Source organism: Mus caroli, chromosome 9 (genome assembly GCF_900094665.2).
Source record: "Mus caroli chromosome 9, CAROLI_EIJ_v1.1, whole genome shotgun sequence".
Lineage (NCBI taxonomy): Eukaryota > Metazoa > Chordata > Mammalia > Rodentia > Muridae > Mus > Mus caroli.
This window is the reverse complement of record NC_034578.1, coordinates 76698976-76725098: the sequence shown is the minus strand read 5'-3', so window position 1 is coordinate 76725098 and position 26123 is coordinate 76698976. Positions and strand designations below refer to the sequence as shown.

The window sequence follows — 26123 nt, the reverse complement described above, 5'->3', positions numbered from 1 at the left end:
CGCAAGCGAGGGATTGGGGCTAAACTAGGTTGCATTATTATTATTTTATTTTATTAGATCAAATGGGTCGCATGTTACCTCACTTAAATTCATAGAGGCACACTGAGTGGCGAGTTAAAATTCAATAGGGATCTGCATCCTTTTAAACATGTGGACTCCGGGACGCTACAACTCCCTTCAGAATAGGCGTAGGCGTCATAAGAAAAGTCAACCCGGCGCCGAAATTACAGGTAGCCCAGGTCACCGAGTCCGACCTGACGGCTCCAGAAGTTTCCATGATAACCACAACAGGAAGTGTGCGCCAACAGTAGCGTCCTCCCGGGGAAGCGAAGACGCTATCGTTCCTGTGCGCAGACGTCGCTCCGGGCCGCGCATGCGCTCACGTAGCCGCGCGCCCGGCCTGAAGCCCTCACTTTGTCGTCACAGGGCAGATGATCAGGGTGCGTCCGTCTTTTTCCTCCCCCTTCCATCCTCCTCCCCCTCCCCTCCCCTCGTCCCTCAATCTTCTCCCCATTTCCTCTCTCTCCCTCCCTGGGGCGTCTCCTGAAGACGCCCGCTTCCGGTCAGCCGCCGGCCGCAGAAGCGTGTCCCGCCTCTTCCGCCTCCCCGGTGGCGGCGCGGGTGGCGGAGGCGGTAGCGGCAGCGGTGACTGCGCGTCTCCTTTCGGGGTCGGCGGCACGCAGGTCCCCTGGGCGGCCCAGCTGGACGTGGCCGAGCCGAAGCCCGGGGGCCGATGGCGATGAACTATAGCGCGAAGGATGAGGTGGACGGCGGGCCCCCGGGTCCTCCCGGGGGCGCCGCCAAAACCCGGAGGCCGGATAACACGGCCTTCAAACAGCAACGGCTGCCCGCCTGGCAGCCCATCCTCACGGCCGGCACGGTGCTGCCCACCTTCTTCATCATCGGCCTCATCTTCATCCCCATCGGCATCGGCATCTTCGTCACCTCCAACAACATCCGTGAGATCGAGGTGAGGGAGGGGCGTGGCAGCGATCCCCCGGCTCCCCGAAGGTGACAGGCGGGCCCCGCCCTCTGGTGCCTTCTCGGTTTCTTCTTCTGCGGCTTTTCTGAGTTTGCAGTTTTGTGGGCTCGCTTCCTTTGGCTCTCGGTTTACCTGGCTGGAAACGGAATGAATACAGCTAGAATGTCGGGTGGACGAGACTTTCTTTGGAGGCGCTTTGCGTGGGTTTCCGAGAGGTAGAGTGAATGTCTTTTAGGAGGAGATAAGAGGAGAGTTAGATTTACGTGTTTAACTCTGAGGCAACTCACAGGGGCAGACTGTTGTTATTTGGGCGGGGATTATTCCGGGACACAGAGATTAACAAATTGGTTGGGTGTAGGACCCGGAGTCAATAAAGGTATTGATTCTTCTGTGAAGAAATTAAGTCATACAGGGCGCACACAGGTAACTTTCATTTTGAGCTAATTACATATTTTTAGTTGTTGGCCACGATATAGTTAAAAGCATGAAACTTCAGTTCTGGTTTGTTTTTAGGCTGTATTCATTTCTAGTTATGCCCCACAGTGGACCTAATTCCCCCAGCTTGTTTTTTTAAAAATGTGCATATTCATGATTCCACACGAAATAAGTTGGAAACAGCTATAAACGATTTCACTGGCATTACTTTTTTTTGGAATATCCTACTTATATGTGATAGAAACACTCTACTGAGGGAAACATTTTGATTTGTGTTGGTGCAGTAATCACTGCATTTTTATCCGTCCGCATCAGTAAAGATGGGTTGATAGCAGGATATGAGTACTGTGTGGCATACAGTATTGGACGTCCGCAAGTCCTCCATCATATTAAGGGAGTTTTCATCTGTTTGAACTGGCAAGAGCGATGTTGAGTAACCTTGCTTTCTTCTGTTGTAAACATATATTTTTGTGTATATAATTTAAAAATACATACTACATTTAATTGGACGTCCCCAGTCATTTTAGGTAGGGAGTTTTGGTGCCTTTGTTCAGTTTACTAAAGTAAGGTGGTTTTATATATATATATATATATATATATGTGTGTGTGTGTGTGTGTGTGTGTGTGTGTGTATTTTTAACTGCACAGTGCTTCAGTATTAATGACAGTAAGAATAGTATCTAGAGTGTATTTTAAAAATCTTTTATTAAGTTTTATTTTCAGTGTTTTGACTAGAGCAAGCTCACAGCGTATGTTTTTGGTATATATTTTATCTTCGTGTTTTTAGCCTTGTGGTAGTACTCAAATGTAGCCCAAAATGCTCCAAAATGTAAATGAAGCTCTGGGCCAAACAGGTTAGCCAGGAGAAAAGTTTTGATTTTAGAATATTTTGGATTGCAGAGTTTGAGATTAGGTATGTTCAACTGGAGAAAACTATACAAACGTACAGAATGTTTTTAAAAAACTTCTCAGATGTAAAACACTTCTGTTCCCTGTCATACCTAAACCCTGAGCTCTGCAGCTTTAATTAGATTTGGGGGGTAATTGACTTACTTTCTCTGAAGGTTAGTTTCTTCATCGCTAAAATAAATAGGATAATGAATTTCTTCTAAGATTTTACAGTTAGAAGCAAAATAGATGTGCGTTATGAGCCATCAGCAGGAGATGAGAGCTAAGGACCAGCCTGAGGGATGGCTGGACTGTCGGAGTGCTAATGTCCTGATTCCAAGGTGTAAGCTCTCACACTACATTATGGCCCTTACTGAGATGATAGGAAAGATAATGGGATGCCTCCTAAGCATTAGACATTTGTACCATCTTCTTTAAACTTGATATTAAGATGAAGGCAATGATGATTTAGATTGTGTATGAATATTTACTAAATTGTTAAAAAAAAAACTAGTACTGTTTACTACAGTTGGAAAATAATTTTCTTTAAAACGTTTGGGTTCTGAAAAGTAAAGTAAGGTTCTGTAAACTTAGTGATTAGTGAAATGGAAATTTCTTGTGCTTAGTGTGCCCCTGATTTTAAGAGTATATTGTAGTTGCTCAGAGGGACATTGGAGTTAAGAGCTGGTCTAGAGCGAAAGTTCCAGCTCTCACTAGGTGGTGATGGGACCCTTTTTTTGTGAGCTGCTCTTAATACTCTAAAGATTTAGAGTGGATGATCCTTAAGATGCCATTCACTTCTGAAAGTCTGTGACTCACAACTTAATTTTGATTTAAAATAATGCTATGTTCAAAATGCCATAACTGAAATGAGAGGAAATGAAAATTAGGAGTTACTGGAAATTTTGTATTAACACCAACACATGCAGATAGAATGATTAAAATTTGAGTGTTGGTTATGTAGCAAATGATTTCAAATTAGGTCTGGAGTTATTAAAAAAAAACCTAGAGAGCTTTTTCGACATACAAGTTTGTATGCTTGTTCTTTATTCTCTGTGTGTGCTGGAGATTGAACTCTGGGCCACGAGGAAGTGCTGTGTACCACTAAGTCCTCTACCTTCTGTTAGCTATGAGCTTAGGCTAACCGCCTTTGAGGGCTATTGAAAGTGAACAGGGGGAGCTGGAGAGCTGGCTCAGCAGCTAAGAGCACTGGCTGCCTTTGCAAGAGTACCCAGGTTTGATTTCTAGTACCTACATGGTGGCTCACAACTGTCTTTAACTACAGTTCTAAGTCATCCCATGTCCCCTTGCAGCCTCAGCAAGCATTTGGTCCACCCACATACATGGGAAGCAGAGGTAGGTGGATCTCTGGGCCTAGTCTACATAGTGAGTTCTAGAATAGGACTAAATGAATGATACTGTATCACATAAATAAATAAATAAAGATGAGATAAAATAAAGGTAAACAGGAAGTGAGCAGGTCTCCCCCCCACTGACTCCCGCTGTCTGTTTTACATGCTTCATGTTTCTTTTTGAAAACTCAGTAGTCCACTTGCAGTATGGTTCAGCTTACTAGGGAAGAAGACATCAAGATGTTTGGTATGAAGTGTTTGCTTAGACCTTGGGAAATTGAAAGTAAAGCTAATAGATTTTTCACGTTTTCCCAGAAAAGCCACTCTTATGTTTGGAGACTCATAGTTAGTATCCTATTACCTTCCCTTGTTAAGTTTATGAATCTTAGTTGGTTTTTAGATTTTCTAAGTAAAGTGAGTTTTTTAGAAAAGTACCACTGATAATTTTAGTAACCATTAAAATATTTCAATTATGAACTTATTTATTGAAGACTTGTATAATGTCTTTATTATTTGCAGCAAAGACTGAATATTTCTTTTAATTTGGCAACAATTAAGAATCAAGCATGTTCCCACCACAAGGCAATGAATGACTCCTCTAAGGCTCTTGGCTAGGCCAAAATATACAGCTAACTTGAAAGTACCACCTTTGTAACTTCTGTAAAAGCATTATCAGTATGAAGTGATATAATTGTAAGTTAAGGCTTCGAGCCGGGCAGTGGTGGCGCATGCCTTTAATCCCAGCAATTGGGAGGCAGAGGCAGAGAGGCAGAGGCAGGCAGATTTCTGAGTTCAAGGCCAGAAATCTGGTCTACAGAGTAAGTTCCAGGATAGCCAGGATACACAGAGAAACCCTGTCTGGAAAAACAAAAAAAAAAAAACCAACCAAACAAAATGCTTAGAGAGCTGGGTCAGGTGTCTGGTACCTATAGCCCCAGATACTTTAGGGAGACTTGAGGTAGCAGATTGCTTGATTGTAGTAATTCAGTGCATAGACCTAGTATCCAAAAACAGTAAAAGAAAATTAATCAATGGTTAGACTCAAATTTGGGTGTACTTTTTAAAAACAACATTTAAGATAAACGGTAAATACAGTAATACCTAGAGCCTAGGCATTTAAGTTCATATTGCTAACATGTTGGTGTTAGTGGACTACCCCCCTCTTTGCTCAACTCCCAGCTTTCCGTTTAAAAAAAACAAAAAACAAAAAACAAAACTGTTTAATTTTCTATGCTCAGTTATTTGTCCGGATTATTTCCTGTTTCTGATAAAAATTTGCTGTGTATGTTTTTCCTCCTTTCTAGTTTGAATCCTTAGATTGTAAGGTTCTTGAAGGAGATTAAATCTTTGATCTGCATTCAGTAACCTTTGTTTTTATGTAAATGTCAGCATAGATTCATAAAAGGATAAGGGTTTGGTTTTTTTTCTTTTTCCAATTTTTTATTAGGTATTTTCTTCATTTACATTAAGGGTTTGGTTTTTTAAAAAAATGATTGTTAAAAAGGAGGCATTTTATGCTAAGAGATGTAATGATTTTTAATGCTCAAATGTATTGCAATAACTTAACAGGGAACCTTTGGCAAGAGCTTTGCATAATAGGGCTTTTGTTTCCTGTAAGTCCCTGCCTGAGTAGTGGTGTTTTTTTGTTTGTTTGTTTTTGTTTTCTGGGGGAGGTGGGGACAGGAGTTGAGACTAGTTTTCCAGATGAGCATTTGTAGTTTGGTTAAAGGAAACACTAACTTGAATACCAATTTTATAGGGTATATCCCTCAAAGAACTCAGTTCTTCTCATAAGTGGAGCTATGTTGCTACCAAGAAATTATATATAACTATTGTGATTATATCCTGAATTTCATCAGCCAAGAAAGGTGCAAACCCTCTTTTCTTAAAAGGACTAAAAGTCCTTTTTGGCCTCTGCAGTCTAAAATATTTATTTTCTAGCCTTTTATAGAGACAAAACTACCCCTCTCCCCCTGGTTTAGAGTTTTAAAGTAGTGTGCTGGCAAATTTAGCATGTGCTACCAAAATAGTTGTGTTGAATTACTCATTCTAAGGACTTCAGAAAATTCTTAAAGTACTTAAAATGTCCCCACTAATGTAATCTGATTAGTACTTAAAGTGAACCATCTTATTAGTCAGCATCTTGTTATGTGACCTATTTAGGTATTATATTGATTTCCTTTCAGATAAATCTACATCCAAAAAATAGACGTTTCCAGGTCTCCTTATATACAATGCAGGAGTGCATGTCCTTCAAATTCCTCTTTATCACCACATTAAAATCAGTATTTTTCTGAGGAATAGGGAGGCTATGGTTTTAGAATCTGTCCGTATTGTTTCTGGTGTTTTGTCGTTAGGATTTAAGTAGTTAGAAGAGCTTATGCTTACTGTATTCTGAACTATGCCTGATATACTTTTGACATAAAAACATGCTAATTTTCAAAATAGGGGATTTGTGGTCTTACTTCTTCTTGGCAGCCTCTTTTCCTTTGACATTTAGAACGATTATTCCCTAGTAAACTTGGTCTTTTGAAAACTAGTGAGTGTTTACTTCTGTGTGGCAGATTTTATTAGGTCAGGCTCCCCTTGGGTTTCAGCTGACAAAGGATGTAGTGGTTATTTGATAGTGAAAACGCATACATTGAGTTCTGTTTATCAAGGATTTTTGATTAGTTTTGGGCATTTTCCATATTCAAAGAACCTCTTTGGACATAGGAAATTATTTAAAAAGTTTGATGACAGGACTGTTTTTCTTAATTTTTTTCGTAAAAGACATTCCTTTCAGGGAAGTAGGATGACTTAATGTAGTTGGAGATGCAGATGTCACTCAGTGACAGAGTACTTCCCTAGCCCTGGGTTCGATCCCCAGCTCTGGAAGACAAGAACACATTAGCCAGGCATAGAGATCTATTATGTCCTATGACTTAGGAGGTGGGTGCCAGAAAGATCCAGGAGTTTAAGGCCAATCTTAGCTACATAGAGATTTGAGACCATCCTGGGCTGTCTACACCCCCATCCCACCCTCACCCCCAACCCCAAGAACAAAACAAAACAACTAGGTAGGGGAGAAACAGAAAAGAAATATCACAGGAAAACTAAGCATCGCTATGTGAGTGGCACATGCAGAATGTGCCTGAGTAGTTCAAAGAAAGATAAACGTTGGCTGGGTGTGGTAGAGCATCTGTCCTAGTTCTGTTTCCCATGGTAATAAAACACCTTGTCAAAGGGAAATTAGTGGAGTGGGGTGGGGAGGGGGGGGGGTTAGTCTAGCTCACTTCCATGTTTCAGTCCATATTGCAGGGGGGAGTGAGTCAAAGTGGCAGGAACTTGAAACAGTCATGTTCACAGTCAAGAACAGAGAGAAATGAACTCATCCATGTTTGTATTCATCTGCTTTTTTCTTTTTATATACAATCCAGGATCTAAACACAGGGATTGATGCTTTAACCTTTAGTCTAGAGCTTTCTGCCTCAGTGAACCTGTTCAAGACATTTCTCCACAGACAACCCAGTCTAGACAACCACTCATTGAGATCCCTTTCCCAGATGGTTCTAGACTACAAGATGATGATTAAAACTAATGGCCACAACTCTCCCACTTGTCAACCCGATGTATTTTGCCCTCCCACCCTGTGATATATATTTCTGTGTACCACATGCATGCCTGATGCCTGCCATCAGAAGAGAGTATTGGAGTTACAGATGGTTGTAAGCCACCATTTGGGTGCTGAGAGTCAAACCATGGTCCTTTTTAAGAGCAATAGGTACTTTGAAGCATTCAGCCATTTCTCTGGCCCACTGTTATCCATTCTTATTGATCATTAATTTGCTTCTTAATTTGTTCTGAAGTGTGTTAGATGCTAGAAAATGCTCAGGGGATAAATGAAGGGCTTAAGGATGTCTTATAGATTTAAATAGTGCATGGCTAAAACACATTAGTGATTAACTCTGAGTTACCAATAAGGCATTGGTGTTGCATTAAGGAAAGAAATAAAAGAACTTCTGTTTGGAGTCATTTAACCGAGAGCAAATCCAGATTTGAGTTCTTTACTTCATGTTTCTGGTGTCTTTTTTAGAGAAACAAAAATGCACGTGTGTGGATCCGTGCCTGCTGGCAGGCTGTCTTGTGAATCTGCTCCTGTGCTGGTATCTGTGTCTGTCCTGAGTATCTGTCTGTTGTAGGACTGTGAGTCTGTCTGTGTATATCTGTTCCTAACTAAGGGCTTCCCCCTGTTTCTGTTGAAAAGCACAGAAAGTAATCAGATACTTAACAAAAAATTTTAAGAGGTTTACAAGGGCATTGAGTCACTGATATCAAAAGACTCCCAACTGACCCAGATGACAAACAGTACTACAAATATCATTGTTTATCAAGCAGTATCTAAGAGTTGTGTTCAATATTTATGGTGGATATTCATTTTAGAAGATTGCTTTTACTCTCCACGTTTGCCGCTTTCAGCAAATTATATACTTGCATTGTTCTAGGTCAGGGCCATGAAAAAGTGCATATATTGAGATTACAGCTATCCATCAGCTTAGACTGTAGTAAAAGTTGATTACATGGGAAATCTCAGGCAAGTTGACTGCTACTTTGTTCTCTTAAAAGCAGGTTAAACAAACAGGCTGAGGACACAGTAGGATAGCTGTCACAAATGACCTTAAGGTATTTATTAACTCTGACTGTGACAGAAGTTTCAGTTTCTTATAATATAAGGATGGTTTTTATTATAATGTCTTGCCACAAAATGGCATGTGTTGGGGAGCCCTAAATAATGGTGTGAATATGCCAGGGAAGCCTACTCCATGCAGAAGTAGAAAGGGAAAGGAAGGAGTGTGCTTAAGAGAAAGAGGAACAAAAAAGAAGCCATGTGGCAGTGTGAGAAGGAACAAATACAGGTCAAAGCAGTACAGTTAGGCTGTACATTACATGGGCCAGTATTAGGACTACAGGCAGTGTGATGGGAAGCCATTAAACAGTTTTGCATAGCTAAGACATTCCTTAGACATAAAAGGTCCATAAACCTGATGCTGTAAAAGAAATTAATGAACTGAAACTGATGAAGGAAAATAGGTTGTTTACAGTGATTAAGTGAGAGAAGAGTAAAACTCTTAATTCTTCTCCATTCTGTTATCTTAGTTTATAGAAACCCACTGGACCAACTAGATCATATGTCTCTCGCTCCCCCTCTCCTTGGGGCTTACTTGGAGGTTTTGGAGAGGGAGAAAAGGAGGGTTCTAGAATACCCGTGGACCTTCAATTAGGAGATTTATTAGTCTCACATCAACTCGTATGCGGATTGGGTAGAAGGTGAGCAAAGTGAAGTGTTTTCTGTAGAAGGGGGAGGTCCTGAACTGCAGTGCTGGGGGCTTTATTTATATGCAGCCTGCACTACCTGACTTGGTCCTCACAGAGACTTTGGATAGGGGAGTTAGTGTGTGGCTCTAGTCTAGTTGCCCTGGACTTCACACTGTGGGATTTGTGTGAGCTTAGAGACCTCTTTCTTTGTGAGAACTGTGTGGCCTTTCAACTTTGCAGCAATTGTGAGGAAAAGACACTGGGGGCCAAGGACCTCAGTCTGTGAGGTTCTTTGACGGCTTTTAATAGGGATCATTATAATAAAGTGACAAAATGACACGTAACTGTTAGGAGTGACTTGGGCTTGGCCTAATATGTAGATTATTGCCTGAGGCATAAGAGTAGAAGTAGGACATTTGTGATTGGGAAAAACTATTTCTCACTCTAGATGTTTGGGGACCACTCCATATCCACCCCCCCAACTCTGCAGCAATTCCACATTTAGATGCTTATGTACACACCGTATAATGTAAGTCATTTCCAGTATTATCTACCCAAAATAGCACCAGATCCAGCTGATTAAGGACTAGTTTTATTGTTGTTTGTTCTGTTTGGTGCTTAAGGGTTTTGGTGCAAGGAAATGAACCAAGTGTTGTCCTGTTAAAAATAAGGAAAATAATAACTTTGCAGGGCTACTCTACTTTTAAAATGATTTATTTTATTTTGTATGTATGGGTATTTTGCTTGCATGCATGTCTGTTTACTATATACTTGCCTAGTGCCCACAAAGGTCAGAAGAGGGCCTTGGACTCCCTAGAGTGAGAGTTACCAGTGGTTGTGAGCCATTAGTGTATGTGCTTGGAACCTACCAGAGCTCTTTACTGCTGAACCATCTGTCTCTTCAGTTCCAGTTCTTTAAGGTCATTTGTATTAAGTTCATATGTGACTGACAGAACACATGTGATAGCAGTAGGCAGTGACATGTGCTGTGGTGTTATGGCTCACGCACTTTCTTAGCTTTATCTCTTTGCTTTCCATCATGAAAATTCTCCATAATGTAAAGTGTTAGTTTTGATTGTCTTGATCTATTTTCCAGTACTGCCTCTTTTTCTATTTCTATTTTTCTGGATTTGCTCAGATTCTTATTTCTTCTAAAAAGTACAGGTTCTTTGCTAACGATTGTCTCTCTGCTATCCAGTTTGACAGCTTTCTTGTATTAATGCAGTCTGCCCTCTGAGTAGACTGACAGTTCCTGGAAAAAGTGGTTTAGCAGAGGGAGCATGCTTGAGTCAGAGATCTTGGATTCTAGACTAGCTCTTGGGAAAATTTCTGAGTATGTTCTTTTTATGTAATGGAGGTAGCATAATAGGATTTTGGTGAGGATCAGATAAAATAATGTGTATAAAGGAAAGCTGTCAACTGTTGGCAGTATACTATACATTACTTTTATGGTTCTAGTACTTTGTAGTATACTTTGCTCCTATTAAAATTTAAAAGTTAATTATAATAACTTTTAACTAGTACTTTGTAGTATACTTTGCTCCTACTAAAATTTAAAAGTTAATTATAATAACTTTTAAAAACACTTTTTCAGAGTTACCCAAAGTTAAAAGATGTAACTTTTAATGCATTTTAAAAGTTATAATCAACAGTTCATGATGAATGTATTATAGCTATCTACTTTAAGTATTACTTGATAGTAATTATCCTAATAAAAGGTTGCGTTTTATTATACTGATATTATATTCTTTGATTTCCAGTTCCATCAAATTATTTTTGTCTAGTGAAGCCTGACTCTTTGCACAAGTGGTGACCACATTAAAGAACATGATTTGAGAAGTTTCTCTTTATATTTTTTAGATAAGTCTTAAGAGAAAGAAATGTGAAATTAAAAATGCAGTTTTCTTTGTGGTTTATTTTGACATAAATTTGGTTTGTAAGTGGAACGATATGTACAAACAGGCTTTGTACAGAGTTGTAGCACACAGGTCCAATGAAATTCATGTGTGCTTTCCTGTCATCGTTTAATTTTTGTTACATGCCTTGCTTATTGGTGATATTTGCAGTGAAAAGAAGAAATTAAAGCAAAGTTCTACTAGTTAACAGAGGATCTTTGTGGGTTCAAGATCCGTTTGGTCTTGTCTTTTAGTAGGTTAATAGATAAACTGTAGGACATCAAAGTCTGAAAAGAGTCCGAAGAAACTGAAGTGTAAGTTACCAAGTGACGTAAACCAGCATGAAAGACAAAACTATAAGGACAGTGGAAAGGTCAGTGCTTACTGTGATTTAATACAGAAAATGAATAGGTAAAACAAAGACAAAGGATTTTTTTAGACCAGTTAAGGTATTTTATATTGTAATGGTAGGTTATGGCTGGGCAGTGGTGGCACACACCTTTAATCCCGGCACTTGGGAGGCAGAGGCAGGTGAATTTTTGGGTTCTCGAGGCCAGCCTAGTCTACAGAGTGAGTTCCAGGACAGCCAGGGCTACACAGAGAAACCCTGTCTTGAAAAACACTCCCTCCATCCCCCCCCCCCCAAAAAAAAAGAGAGAGAGAGAGAAAGAAAATTCTAAAAATAAATAAATAAATAAATTTTAAAAATGATAGATTATATATTGTTTAAACCTATATAATTTTCAACCAAGAGTGAACCTGATGATAATGTCAATGTTCATGTATTGGTGTAATAGACCACTTTGGGGGGAAATGTTGATTGTGGAGAATTACCTGACCAAAAAAACTCAAGGAAGAAAATATTTATTCATGTTGGTTTACAGCTCCAGACATTCAGCTCATAGCTTGCTTTTTTCTGTGTCTGAAATGAGACAGCATCATGGTAGCAGAAACATGTATCAGAAGGTACTCACATGGTGAGCAGGAAGCAGTGAGAGATTTGCAGTGATAAGATGCTAACAAGGACCTTATGTCCCAGAAACGTGCTTCTATCCAGGTTCACGTCTCAATTTCCACCACATCACAAAATAGCATCACCAGCTAGGAGCAAGATCCCAACACATGGGCACTTTTGAAGAGGCACTTACTGTCCACTCTGTAACAACAGGACAGCCTGTGCATCCACAAACAGCTTTACTAAAATTCTCTAAAAAATAAAGTGTGTTTAATTCTTTTTCTTATTTATAATGGGAAAAAAACAAATTTGAGGTGCCACAGCAGGACTTGAGACTTTAGCTGGTATTGTACAATTGAGTTCTGACAGGGTTAGCATCAGATACCACAGGTTCAAAGCATATTCCCTAGGAATTGGCTTTACTCTAGATACAGAGTAGTTCCTTAAGCTAAACACTTCTTGCTTCAAAGTCAGGAGCTCCCAAGATCCCTTTTCTCTGCCTCTCACAAGATAGATCCTCATTTCAGACGCCATATACTGTGGGAAGAGGAAGGTTCTTGAAAGAAACACGAAGGGTGGGGTCCAAACACAGAGCTTTCCCTGCCTTCTCCCTGTGATCTCACAAGCATTTACATCTTATACATCATGCAGTGTTGAGTCTTGTTTTTACAATTTTATCCATACGATTATTTCTTTGGGTGAGAAAGGAGGACTTGAACAACAGTGAACAAAGCAGAGCTTCTTTACTATTTAATGCCTCACACTGTTAAAGTACACTGCTGCAGCTTTTGTCTATATTGCTTTGTTGACTTATTTTTCTTTTTAATAGCACGTTATGCAGTTGTAGGTTTCTCCTTTCTCAAAGGAACTGCTTGCTAACCACATTTTCTTTTACAGATTGATTACACTGGAACAGAACCTTCCAGCCCCTGCAATAAATGTTTATCTCCGAATGTGACATCTTGTGCTTGTACCATTAACTTCACACTGAAACAGTCATTTGAGGTCTGTATTTCAAAGTAATGTGTTAGAAAGGGCATGTTTAAAAAAATAATAGTACTGGGTTTTTTGATAATTTATATTGACATATCAGCTTAGTTTATTGGAATCTATAGACATTTGAAGATTGCTCTATATATTTAGTATTGCGTCGTTAAATTAATTAAATCTGGTAATTAAACACATTTATTTGAATTATTTACCTTTTAGTATTTTGTAGAGAAAATTTAAGGCATTTTCATTATTCATGATCCATATTTTAAAGGGCAGGAATCAATTCTTTGGTCAAGTTTATAATTTTCTTGTGTTTGTACTTTAAAATTATTAATTGGCACATTGATTTCTCTTTAGATGTATAAATTCTTAGCCTTTTAAAATTTTTCTTTATTTTTAAAATAACTTTTAATTATAAAAGAAGCCTTTCTTAAGACAGCATTGGTCATCCCATTAGTTAATTGCATTATTTTTGAGGTGTAAAACAGTACCCCCAAAATGAAATACTTATTAAAACTTTATAGGTATTTTATAGTTTGGTATTTGGGCCCTACCCTGTGTGCACATGTGTGTATGGGTATGGGTATGGGTATGCGCATTCGCACCTATGTGGCATTAATTCTGGTCTCTATTTTTGGTAAATGAGCATATGGGAAAGAACAAAATTTCAGAATTGGCTTGGATAGAGACCAGTTTGTTTTACCCTATACCTGAAAATTGAATTTAAAAACATTCTTCAGGAGTGGTGCATGCCTTTAGTCCCAGGAGACAGAGGCAGGCAGATTCCTGTGCGTTTGAGGTCAAGCCTACAGAAAACCAAAAAATAACAAAAGAACCTAACAACATTCTTCAGAAAACAAAGCTGTCACAATACATACCAAGGTTTGAGTGTCCTCATTCAGATTTTCTATATGTAGTGATAACTTTAGTAGTTTCTGGTGGATGGAAGCCATCTAGTGGTTATAGATGCTCTTACACTAAGGTAAAGGTTTCTTTGGGACTAGGATATAAAAACTGACTTGGAGAAGACTGAGAAGTGCAGTGATGGGCATACTATAAAGATGCAGTCAGTTTTGGTTCTGTGCAGAATTGAAATGAGAGGGTTTGAACAAGTTAGAGGTTCCGTTATCTCCTCCCTATTCAAAACATTTAATTTGGGAGACAGAGATAGGTAGATCTCTGAGTTTGGAGCCAACCTAGTTTACAAAGTTCCAGGACAGCCAGGGCTGTTACACAAAGAAACCCTGTCTTCAAGCAAACACACAAGCAAACAAGCAAACGAAGCCCCCCACTTTAGATCTCCTGTTTAAAGTGGCCATTTTGTCTTTGTATGTTTGTTTCTTCACAGATTTTTGAATTGGACTAAAACCATTTCAGGGAACTTAAAAGTTAATTTTGAATCAGAATTGATAGAGAGTATCTCTTTTTCAGTTTACAGATTGAATTTACTATTATTGTTCTTAAGATGCTATTCTTTTTTTTCCTAAATATATTTATTATGTTTTTGTCATACAATTTGATACAATTCACCCAAAGATTTCCATTTTAACACCTTTTATATAGAATGGAAAAGGTTTTTGTTTGCTATTTAACAATCAGTATTTTCATTCATTTATTTACAGTTTGATGCATGATGTCAGGTATTCTAGGTTGACCTTAGACCTTGCAGTGTAGCTCAGGTTGGCTTGGAACTAATGATCCTTCACCTGCCTCCAAAGTGCTGGGATCACAAGCTTCTGCTACCAGAGCACGTCAGTATCCAGTCTTTAAATGTCTACGAGGTAGCAAGTCAAATACATCACTTCTGTGTGTAGAGAATTTCTTTTAATTGAAGATATGAATATAAAAGTAGAAGCTTTAATCAGAAAGCAGAAAATAACAGTTTTTTAACCTGTAACCGTTTTAGTTATTTGGTTTCTTAGCACCTTGTGGTTAATTCAGTTTATGTTTATTACTTTTTTCCAAGATATTTTGAAGTTACCTCCATTAAAGTACCATTCTTGATTATTATTATAAAATATAACAGTGTATTTTCATAACTACTAATTTACTAATTGCTAATAGTCTGTAGTATCCTGGGGACTATTTGGAGGGCAGAAGGAACCAATGCAAGACAGGAGGAAGTGTCATGAGTAAAGTAAAATATATGTGTAAATCATTATGAAATATTTGGTACACTAACATAAATTTTAATAAATAGGAAAGAGTAGTATATATAACATCCTCTGAATTTGTGTATTCTCATTCCATTTATAACTTATTTGGATAATAAATCAAAAGTTTAATCATTCTTCTGAAAGGTAGATGCTAATTGGATGAAAACCAATTTGAATTAGTAAAACTTTATATTGTAGCTCAGAGCACACTAATATTTTTCAACATTATTATTTTTTAATATTATTTTTTAATGAAAATATTGGTGTGTGTGTGTGTGTGTGTGTGTGTGTGTGTGTGTGTAGTATGAGATGTGTGTGTCTTCCTTTGTCTCCTTATTTCATGAGACCAGTCTTTCCCTGACCTTGGAGCTTCTCATTTAAGCTAGACTAGCTAGCCAGAAAGTTCCTGCCTGGCTCCTCCCTGGCCACCCTTCATTGCTGGGTTTATAGATGACTGCTGCATGATGGTGCTGGGATCCACACAGAGGCTCTCATGCTCACACTAGAGTCTCTTCACCAGTGAGCCATCTCTTCCAGACTGCACGCAGTACTTGGTGGATAGTTGAGAAGTTTAAAATAGTTGAACTTTATTTACAGTTGCACACTTTAGTTTTTGTTTGCTTGCTTATGTTTTGTGGTGTTGGGGATTGAATTCAGGGCTTTACACATGCTCATGCCAGGCGAACACTATTACTAAGCTGTACTCCTAGTGCTTATTAAGTACTTGGTAAACAGCTTTGCTAAGCCAGTTAATAGAGTGTGCTTTGGACTTAGTCAATACCTGATTTGTAGGTGGTAGTATTTTCCCCTTCTTTTAAAACTTACCTGAGAATTTAAGAACTAGAGTATAGTTGCTCTACTATGAGTTGGTTTATAATTAATTGTACAATTTTAGTTGCTACTTAACCTCAGTACCTGTTTATCACAAATTGTAAACCAGTAAAGTATGAATTGCTTACATTTTACATACATATAAAACAAATATTAACTTTTATGTTAAAAAGTTTCCCCTTTCTGTTTTCTCTAGGGCAATGTGTTTATGTATTATGGACTGTCTAATTTCTATCAAAATCATCGTCGCTATGTGAAGTCTCGAGATGATAGCCAGTTAAATGGAGACCCTAGTGCTTTGCTTGTAAGTAGAATGATGAAATACAGATAGGTGGTATCTGTGAAGTGAGAACATGTTGTCAACAGTCATTCAGAAATGTTAATAAGGACTTAATAATCTTAGAGGAGATTCAAGAATTACTTGTCATTTCTAGTTTTAACAGAAATTTTTATTTAAAATGCTTTTTCTTGAATGCCCACAAAATAGCTTCTCAATTCCACTCCTGCCTGTTTATTTCTTGGGAGTTTGGCTTTACTTCTTTGTAATGGGATTTTGCTGAGTCTAGTATTTTAGATGTGTAAGTGTGTTCTTATGGGGTCTGTTCATTATTCTTACGCTAGGTAGGGATATGCAGATGAACTGTTTTTAATTTCTGGGATTGTGCTTCAAAGCTGAATAACTGTCCTGTTTTTTACACTTTTCACTGTGGGAACACTAAGCGGCAAAAATGTAAAGCTTTCAGGATTCTCAAGTCTACTCTATGTGTTTGTAAGAGTAGAGCTATAGGTTATGTGTAACAAGCTCCCTTTCTCAGGCTCTATTCGGGAATCCACGGATGGTATCCTAATTTCCTGACTGTTCAGCTTTCCATAGTAGTGTTTAGTACATAAGTACTTTATGTCATCTTGTCAATAGGGCAAACATTTGAAGACTGGAGTAGTTTCTCATTTCTTAGACCCTTTGTATCTCTTACAATACACTATAGACAGCCAGACGTGGTGATGCATACCTGTAATCACAGCACTTTGAAAAATAGTAAATTGATAAGTGATATATAGCTATGTACAGGTAAACAAACATTTTATTTAAAAAGTACTGTAATATTAAAGAATATTTTGAGTATTTAAATGTAGTGTTTAGAGCTTAGTTTCCTTACAGACTCATCATATACTTTCTAAGTGAGGAAAATACAAGGCTAGAATTTCTAATTAGTAATTAGGACTAGCTCATTATTTTTCCAGAGATCTAGATGGTAATTTCTTTCTCCTTTTCCTTTTGAAAACTAGAATCCAAGTAAGGAATGTGAACCTTATCGAAGAAGTGAAGACAGACCAATCGCTCCATGTGGAGCTATTGCCAACAGCATGTTTAATGGTATGCTCGCCATAAAGATGCATGCAGATGATGAGTCGGCAACTGCAGTCAGGGCACTAGGGAATAGTCAGTACTGTGAGTGGGATTATGACATCCCCTTCAAGATAACTACTCAGATAGGATAGGGTCTTAATGCCCTGGCGTTTCCTTTTGAGCATTCTTTTATGAGAATGGATTTCTATCTCTTCCCAATTTCTTACAAGAAAGTAAAAGCCACAGAGTCACTTTTGCTGATTTATGCCATTAAAGGGGAATTACAGTTGATCATTTAGGTATGCATTGTCTGATAGATAAACAGTTTGAACCACAAATACAATTTCAAATTTTCTTGTACTTATATTAAAAGTCCCCAAAGGAAAAAGTAAAATTAACTTGAATAATTTATTTAATCCAGAGCACCAAAACCAATGTCATTTAAACATATTGGCATTACTGAAATATTTTGTGTTTTTACATCAAGTCCCTGATTTCTGTGTATAACACATTCAAAAGGACTTGTTCATTGTACCAGCTGTGTTTCAAGAGCTGAGTACCAGCTACAGAGAAATGGATCAGCAGGAGCTGTTAGGAATGCAGCAGTAGCCAACGGAGGATAAGAGGTGCCCTTCCAGCTGTGTCTGCATTAGTATTCACTTTCATGGTCTTCTCACACGTCAACTAGTCAGTCAGGAAAGTGACGGATGTGTAGTGAATGAAGGCAAGTCCATCGATGCATCCAGAATTCTAAAATTGTAAACGTCAATTCACATCTGAATAAAGAGTACCTGTTAACCCTATGCCTTCTGTCAGCTACTTTTAGAACAAATTCCATATTCTCATTTCTTATAGAGTAAGTCAGATGCTATGGATTTTTAGTGAATGTTAGTAATATCTTCCATTTCTTGTGCTTAGATACGTTAGAATTGTTTCTGGTTGCCAATGAATCTGATCCCAAGCCTATTCGAATTCCTTTGAAGAAGAAAGGTATTGCTTGGTGGACAGATAAAAATGTGAAATTCAGAAATCCACCTGGAAGAGAGAGCCTCGAAGAAAAGTTTAAAGGTAAAATATGATCAATATCCCTTCTTGTCTAAAAGCTAGTAGGCTTAGTAAGGTAACCTAGATTTTGTCTTAAGAGTCTTAATTTTTTTTTTAAAGAACAGCATGTTCTTTCTCAACATTACACCAAGTTATGTAAGTGTTAAAATGTACTAAAATTATAATGAAAATGTGTTCTTTTAATTATTTGAATTTCTCTGGTATTTTCAGCTGTAATCCTTACAAACTACCTCAGAGTTTGTTTTAACAAACTCCTATTTATAATCCACATATAGTTTTGTTTCTCCACTGCTTTAGTTTCATAATATGATATTTCTTTTTAAAATTTATTTTCACATTTATTTGTTTATTTTGTGTACACATACACATCATAGTGCATAAGTGGAAGTCAGAGAACGATTTGTGGGAATCTGTACTTTTCTTTCACCACATGGGTTCTGGGGTTGAACTCAGTTCCTCAGGCTTTGTGGCAAGGGCTATAGTAATGACCTGCGGAGCCGCCGTCTCATTGGCTCATAGATTGCTTAATGCTGTGAGTTTACATGCCGTAATCTCCCTTCCTCGGGACCCTTTCATAGTCTCTGGAGATACTAGCTATCTTTTTACTGTTTGTTAAAGAGTTGCTTTCTCTTTAGATTTTTTAACATATGCTTAGAATATGAATATATTTATACCTTTGAATATAAGGAAATATTCAGATTGTTTTGTGCTTCTTTTCTTTTCTTTTTTCTTTTAGTACTGTAAATTTTCACTGAAACTGTTTATAAAATTGAATATTTTGATTTTCTGTCTCTCTCCCTCCCCAACTTATCAAGATACAATAAAGCCAGTAAACTGGCATAAGGCAGTATATGAGCTAGACCCTGATGATGAAAGTAATAATGGATTCATAAATGAAGACTTTATAGTTTGGATGCGTACTGCAGCATTACCTACTTTTCGTAAGTTGTATCGTCTCATAGAGCGGAGAGATGATTTACACCCAACATTACCAGCTGGACAGTACTATTTGAACATCACATACAGTATCCTTTTATTTTTTGCTTATGTGTACACATAGAGTTTGAAAAGAGTTTCATGAAATCCTTATGTCTGTTATGTGACATGTTACTTTGTGCTCTAGATTCATGTAGGGTCTCATGCTTCCATTTCTGCATAGATATCAAGCCTTATTTTTTTAATTTCAAAGATCTTTATCATTATTATTATTATGTATTTATGTATGGTGTATGCACATGTGCCAAGGTACATGTGTAGTAAGAGGACACCATAGAGAGAGAACTTGATTTTCTCCTGTCACCTTTTTACATGGGTTTTAGGAATGGAACTCAGGTCATCAGGCTTGCACCGCAAGTGCCTTTACCCCCTGGGACATCTCTCTGGCCCAGAAGCAGTCTTTTACAAGAAGGAAATGCTGGGCAGTTCTTTTTATCCCATAACAAAGTTAAGCGTTTTAAAGTATTTTGCCCATCATTTATATATAACCTGTGAACATAAAGATTTCCAAATATTAGCATTTTAAATGTGTGTTGGATCATTGTACTCTTTATTATCTAAAATCATAAGTACATTTTTGTTTGTTTGTTTGAGACCAAGTCTCATTATGTAGCCCTGGATGGCCTGGAATTGTCTCTATCTATGAAAATGGGCTGACCTTAAACTCAGATTTGCCTTCCTCTGCCTCAGGTGTGTACAACCACACCTAGCCTAGATAGTTTTGTTTTATTTGTTTTGTTTTATTTTTTCTTTTGGAGGTTGTTGTGTTTTTTTTTTCCTAGTTTAAGTTGCACAGTAAAGAGTTAATAGGCCAATTTTCAAAATAAAGATTACCTTTGGTTCTTGGACTCTTGTTTATACAACTGAAAATGACCAAATAGTGCCTGACTGAAAGCAACAATGGCTTTGAAACTATATCCATTTAGGAGCAGTTTTAGATACACAGACTCATTTTATGTGCTGCTGGAAAGACCCACTATTTTGAGAGGGTAGCCAGAATATAAGGCAGCACTCTAATTAGCACCTAAAAAGATCTAGCACGGTGTACTGGTGTGTGCCAGTGTGCAGCCTAATAGAGAATGTGGAGGAGGAAAGTCTGCAGCACTGGAGATTCTGTAGATGGCAGGGCATCTGCAGTAGGGTCCCAAGGACTAAGCACTTTCAGGAAGAATGTAGGATATCTAAAAAGATGGACAGTTCAGCAATACAGAGGCTTGCAAAATGTTGGGAGCCACCTGTAAAAGGTACAAGATAAGGAGGGAATTAAGGGCTGAGTTGAATGGAGTTAAAACAGAAACCCGGATTTTTAGAGGAAGAAGAGAAAGGAGGGACAATGTTGATTTGATACTGTGTCTGGTCCTTGGAGAGTTAGATTAAGTAGCACTGATTTTTGCCTCCGGTGATGGTGCACACCTTTAATCCCACCACTCGGGAGGCAGAGGCAGAGAGAGGCAGGCGGATTTNTGAGTTCGAGGCCAGCCTGGTCTACAGAGTGAGTTTCAGGTCAGCCAGGGCTACACAGAGAAACCCTGTCTCGAAAAACCAAAAAAAAAAAAAGATTGATTTCAATAATTAGAGCAGAGACTGCCACACCTCCCGACTGTGGCCCCTTTGAGGAGTTTCACTTCAGATTTTAGTTTTAGTTTTGATTTCTCTATTCTTTTCAGCATCCTAGAATGGACCTTGTAATAGTTCACCCAACACTACTTTGTCCTCTCTTGTATCTCCTTATTAGTCAGTTTTGAGTTGTGCACTAAGCTGTCAATTCCTTGAGCGTAAGTTGTTATTGCTCCAAATGAATCAGCTGAAACTTGGGCATCATGCTTTGTGGCCCCCTACCTAGAGTACTCTCTGCCCTGGAGCTATGGTTTAAACATGTTCTTTGAGCTTAAGACTTGTGATTCTTTTCTGCTTTCTTCTTGTCTGTTGCCATCGCGCGCGCGTGTGTGTGTGTGTGTGGGGGGGGGGGGGCCATCATTGGTGTTGCATGTTTCTATGTATATGACCTTGAAGCCTTTATACCTTCTTTGGAAATAAGACTAAGACTACCCAAGCTCTATATAGAACTGAATGTTGCCGTGTTGTTAAGACAGTCTGCATTTACTAGCATCATTATTTTTTCACTGCATCAGCTCTGGGAATGTGTGGGGTAGAGAGTCTTGTCTTTGGTTCCGTTATATGACTATAGAGAGAAAAAAAATCCTCAGGTAGTTTTTAAAAATAGGGTTTTTGTTTGTTTGTTTTTGTTTTGTTTTTTGTTTGTTTGTTTTTTTACAGTGCATTAGTGGCACATCCCAGCACTTGGGAGGCAGAGGCAGGCCAACCTTTTATGACTTAAAGGCCAGCCTTGTCTACATAGTTGGTTCCAGGACATGTAAGACCTTGTTTTGAAAACATAACAAAATATAGTTTGTTCTATCATTGTCTGTCTGTCTGTCTTTCTATCTATCATGATTCATAAATACAAGCAAGATACCCATGTATCAGAATTCTATAAACACATAAGTAATTAACTTAAATGTTAACTTTAAAACTTGTGTTTTAAACACCAACTAAGCACAGACAGAAAGTCTTCCTATACCCTCGTCAGATTACCCTGTGCATTCTTTTGATGGACGGAAACGGATGATCTTGAGCACTATTTCATGGATGGGAGGAAAGAATCCATTTTTGGGAATTGCTTACATCACTATTGGATCCATCTCTTTCCTTCTGGGAGTTGTACTGCTAGTAATTAATCATAAATATAGAAACAGTAGTAACACTGCTGACATCACCATTTAATTTTATATTCTGAAACCAAATCTACTGCATGTGCATCAAGGCCAGTCCTGTTCAACCTAGCTTTTGAATGCTGATGTCTGGTTAGTATGTCATTTTGAAGTTGGCACATAACTTTAAAAAAAAAAAAACAACAACAAAAACCCCAAACAGCCTTTGTTCTTTGCTTCTTACATATGGATGACTTATGAAAATATATGATGGATGTAAAAATTAGCCATATTGATTATATCAATATTGTAACTGCTAAAATGACATTCTAATGTCTGCTTTTTATTGGGACAGGCCATGTGATGCATAGAGCCTCTTTCATATGAAATGCGTCTACTGCTTAAACTGTTGATGCTGTGTTGATAACATATTGACATGATGCTGTATATGTGTGCCTGCTGTGTGATGAAAGGGATTATGAGATGTATGAGTGTAATGACTTGCTAACCTTTGAAAATTTGGTTACAGTTCAGATTGAAGAAAGACTATAAATAAAACACTTCATCATTTTCATGTGTCGTGTGTAAAGACTGAAAGTCCCTCCTTGTTGAGGTGGTTCATATGTTCAGTTTCTCTATTATAATTCTCCGATAATGACTTTGATTCCACACTTTAGCTTGTACAACATAGAAATTAATATCTAAAGAGGTCAGTAGGTCTTGGCTAGATTTCTTCTCATTTGGCTAAAATGTTGCATTCTGAAGTCCCATGCTACCTGAAGTTGCATTTGGAGTCCCAAGCTACTCGAATGTTTATATGTGACCATTTCCCAGGAAGCTTACACTTCAGAAGGGAAGAATGAACCTAGGTGAGATGGGACAGCTGCTTGGCAAATCCTCTCCTATGCCCCAACTGTAAACCAGATATAAATGTTCAAGGGAGGATACTTTCATTGTTGTGGTTTGTAGTGTTAAGATGGTTGCTTCTGCCTTGGAAATACCTCAAGCTGTTCTTATTTAGCAGGTAAGTGACTGAGTATAATATTCCAGAAAAATTTGAAATCCTAATTTCTTCCATATTTCATTAAATTTTTTGCATACAGGTCTAACAAATATGGATATGTATACACATCCTCTTTAATGAAGGTATTATTTTGGTTACTTTTCCTAAGATATACCTTAAAAGATGTTCTATACATTTCCAACTTAAATTCTGGGGAATTTGGAGTATGTACATGATAAAAAAGATTATAATATATCGATTGAAGTTACTTTATTTTCTAACTAGAATTATTTTAATAGTCCTTTATTGAATAAGTGCTGTAATTTGTTTGCTATGAGACTTATTCCTGATGCGAATGTAAATTATTTTTCCACATGCATGAAAATGTATGTACTAATCAGAGTTGTCTCCATTGCATTGAAATTACTTGTTTTGAACTAAAGTAACTCATATTTATGTAGTAGAATGCTTGTGTTTTCAGACCTTGTAATGATTTCCTTTGGATGTATTTTAAATCAATCGGTCTGGTTAATATATCAGTTTAGATTAATATGTGCTTAAAAGAAGAAAAAAATTCAATGGTTCATAGTAGAAATGTGCCACACTTAAATAAGCTCTGTATGACATGAAATTCTGTTAAAAGATTGTAATTCATGGTGACTTTTAACTTATAAAAATACTACTTGCACGGGTTACTTGATTTATGGATATATGAAAACTTCTCAGGAGGAAAGTTCTTCTTTCTCTAAAACTATTCTTCTGTTGGTTATTCAGAATGCTCTTATTCTGAAAGTGTCCCTGTTGCATATGATGCTCACTTTATTTGGGGGATTCTTCATAAGATGTGAGATGTTGATGCCAGTCTTTCCCAAGTAAGTGCTGGTAAAAGAGGACTGACTACTAACTAGCCTGCATCTGTCTCTAACTGGAACCGAGGGGTCTGCTGAAGGAAACTGAAGAGCTCTAACATTTTCACAGCTTGGAGAAGATAGAATCTTTAAAAAAGTACAACTGAAGCTTGATCTGTTTTACAAGTGCATTGACGGTCCCTGTCCTTCCCTGGTTCCTGTCATTTGAAACCAACTCCTGTTGTAAATAGGAAGAATATGGGACATTCATATTTAAGAAAATTTGATGTCATTAGGTGACTTAAGTAGAAGGCTTAGAAAAATGTATTCATTTGCAAGTATTTTGGCACAAGAAATTTTCCAACTGAATAGTAAGCAAAAGCTAAGATGTTTCATTGAAATCATAAAGCAGTTTAAAATAAACTGGAGAAAAATAACTGTTCTAATAGAGAATAATCGAATTGATTGTCAAGTGGATGTTATTTATTGGATAGTGACAAAGTTTATTTGTAACCTTAATTATATTAAAAGTTATTCTGTTAGGATGTTTTGTATTAATAAAAGTGAACAAAATTAATTGTGCTGTTTATGTGTCTTACTAAAATAACAATGCCCATTTGTCCTTGTTAATGGTTAATATTCAGTTTTATCCAGTCTTAGTCCACGTTTTAACTTGTCCATGTGTACATTTGAAAAAAAAACATTGTTAAAATAATTATATTTATGTTTATTAATCACTGACAACATAATCACAAGACTTACTAATGTTACTGAGGGTTCTTACCAGGAAATAGTGAGACTGTAACAGTTCTTGGCAGAGGGACTAAGGTTGGGATTCTGTGTAGTAGAATGGACAGTGATAGCAGTGAAGCCAAGCAGGCAGTAAATAAAACCCTTCCATAAGAGAGGAGCAGGTGAGGGCTGGTGAGATGGCTCAGTGGGTAAGAGCACCCGACTGCTCTTCCGAAGGTCCGGAGTTCAAATCCCAGCAACCACTTGGTGGCTCACAACCATCTGTAACGAGATCTGACTCTGTCTTCTGGAGTGTCTGAAGACAGCTACAGTGTACTTACATATAATAAATAAATAAAATCCTTTAAAAAAAAAAAAGAGAGGAGCAGGTGAGAGGCGAGGTTCGGGGGTCTGCTCTGCTGCTGCCCCTCTGCATAGAAGCACTGCCTGAGGCTTAGTATGGGCTCTTTACGCTCAGAGTTTTGTTCTTTGTAAACATGGGAGTTTCAAGTGTGAAGGGGGTAAAAGTGCTGCAGTTACAAAGTTTTGATGTATAAATGTCTGTTGTAGAGGGAATGATCTAGAAAATTATCTTAAAGTCCAGTTTAGCCCATGTGCCCATCAGTTAGTAAATGTGAAAAGCACATTTTTCCTAATGTCATTTTAAATTTTAAAATAAATATATTGTCTAAAACCAAATGAGAGGATGGTGTTATTTGCATGTAATATAGATAAAGGTGTGTGTGCGCAGTTTTCAAAGTCAAGTAGTTATCCTCAAGCCTTTATGTTGAAAAAGAATAACCCTTGGCCCAAGCTTCCTTTCATCCCCAGAGATTCACACTACACACATAAAATAAATATTTTTTAGTTAAGATATAACAAAAATAATTTTTGACCTTCATATTTCACTAATAGCTTGACTACACATACAATTTTAGGTTAACAGCAGCTTTCCACTTATGCTTTTGATGAATCTGATCTTAGATGCTCCCTTCTCAGTCTGTTGCATAGTTCTGTGAGTTCACTGTGGAGTTCTGTCACCTCCCCTTTATGGAATTCAGTTTGCTCTTTCAGCACCATCATCCTGTTGAATTAATAATACACATTTAGAAAAATTAATTTCTAAGACTTCTTTCATTTCTATTTCTAGAATATTCAGAGATGGAGCCTACTTTCTGGTGAATATGTTTTTGATGTGTATGTGTAAATGCTCTGTGTGTATATATGTGTGCTCACTTGTAGACACAACATTCTGTTCCTGTCCTCCCTAGTCTACTCTGGCTTTTCCAGTCTTTCCACCCTGACTTCCATGGTGACCCCATTGTTGGGGGTGATGCAGATGTCCAGTTTGTTTTCTTTTTTTAATGTATGAGTGAACAGCTGCGCATATATATCCGCCTGCCTGAAGAGGGCATCAGATCCCCTTATATATGGTTGTGAGCCACCATGTGGTTGGTTGCTGGGAATTAAACTCATGACCTCTGGAAGAGCAGCCAGTGCTCTTAACTGCTGAACCATCTCACCAGCCCCAGATGTCCAATTTTTTTGCATAAGCATTCTGTTGACATTTGCTCTCTGCATCAGTCAGTTGTGAGTTTATGTGTAAACTATTCACTGTGGGCAGAAACTTCTCTAACA

At 37.8% G+C, this 26123-nt stretch overlaps 1 protein-coding gene across 1 annotated transcript; it reads left to right on the top strand.

Annotated features, from left to right (window-relative positions):
- The first annotated feature begins 518 nt into the window (after positions 1 to 518).
- Positions 519 to 24330, top strand: Tmem30a (transmembrane protein 30A). The gene is made up of 7 exons (XM_021171303.2): positions 519 to 970; positions 12700 to 12807; positions 15979 to 16086; positions 17070 to 17157; positions 18049 to 18198; positions 19011 to 19220; positions 21782 to 24330. The coding sequence occupies exons 1-7, from the start codon at positions 734 to 736 to the stop codon at positions 21973 to 21975; spliced, it is 1095 nt and encodes a 364-aa protein (XP_021026962.1). The 5' UTR covers positions 519 to 733; the 3' UTR covers positions 21976 to 24330.
- The last annotated feature ends 1793 nt before the right edge of the window (positions 24331 to 26123 follow it).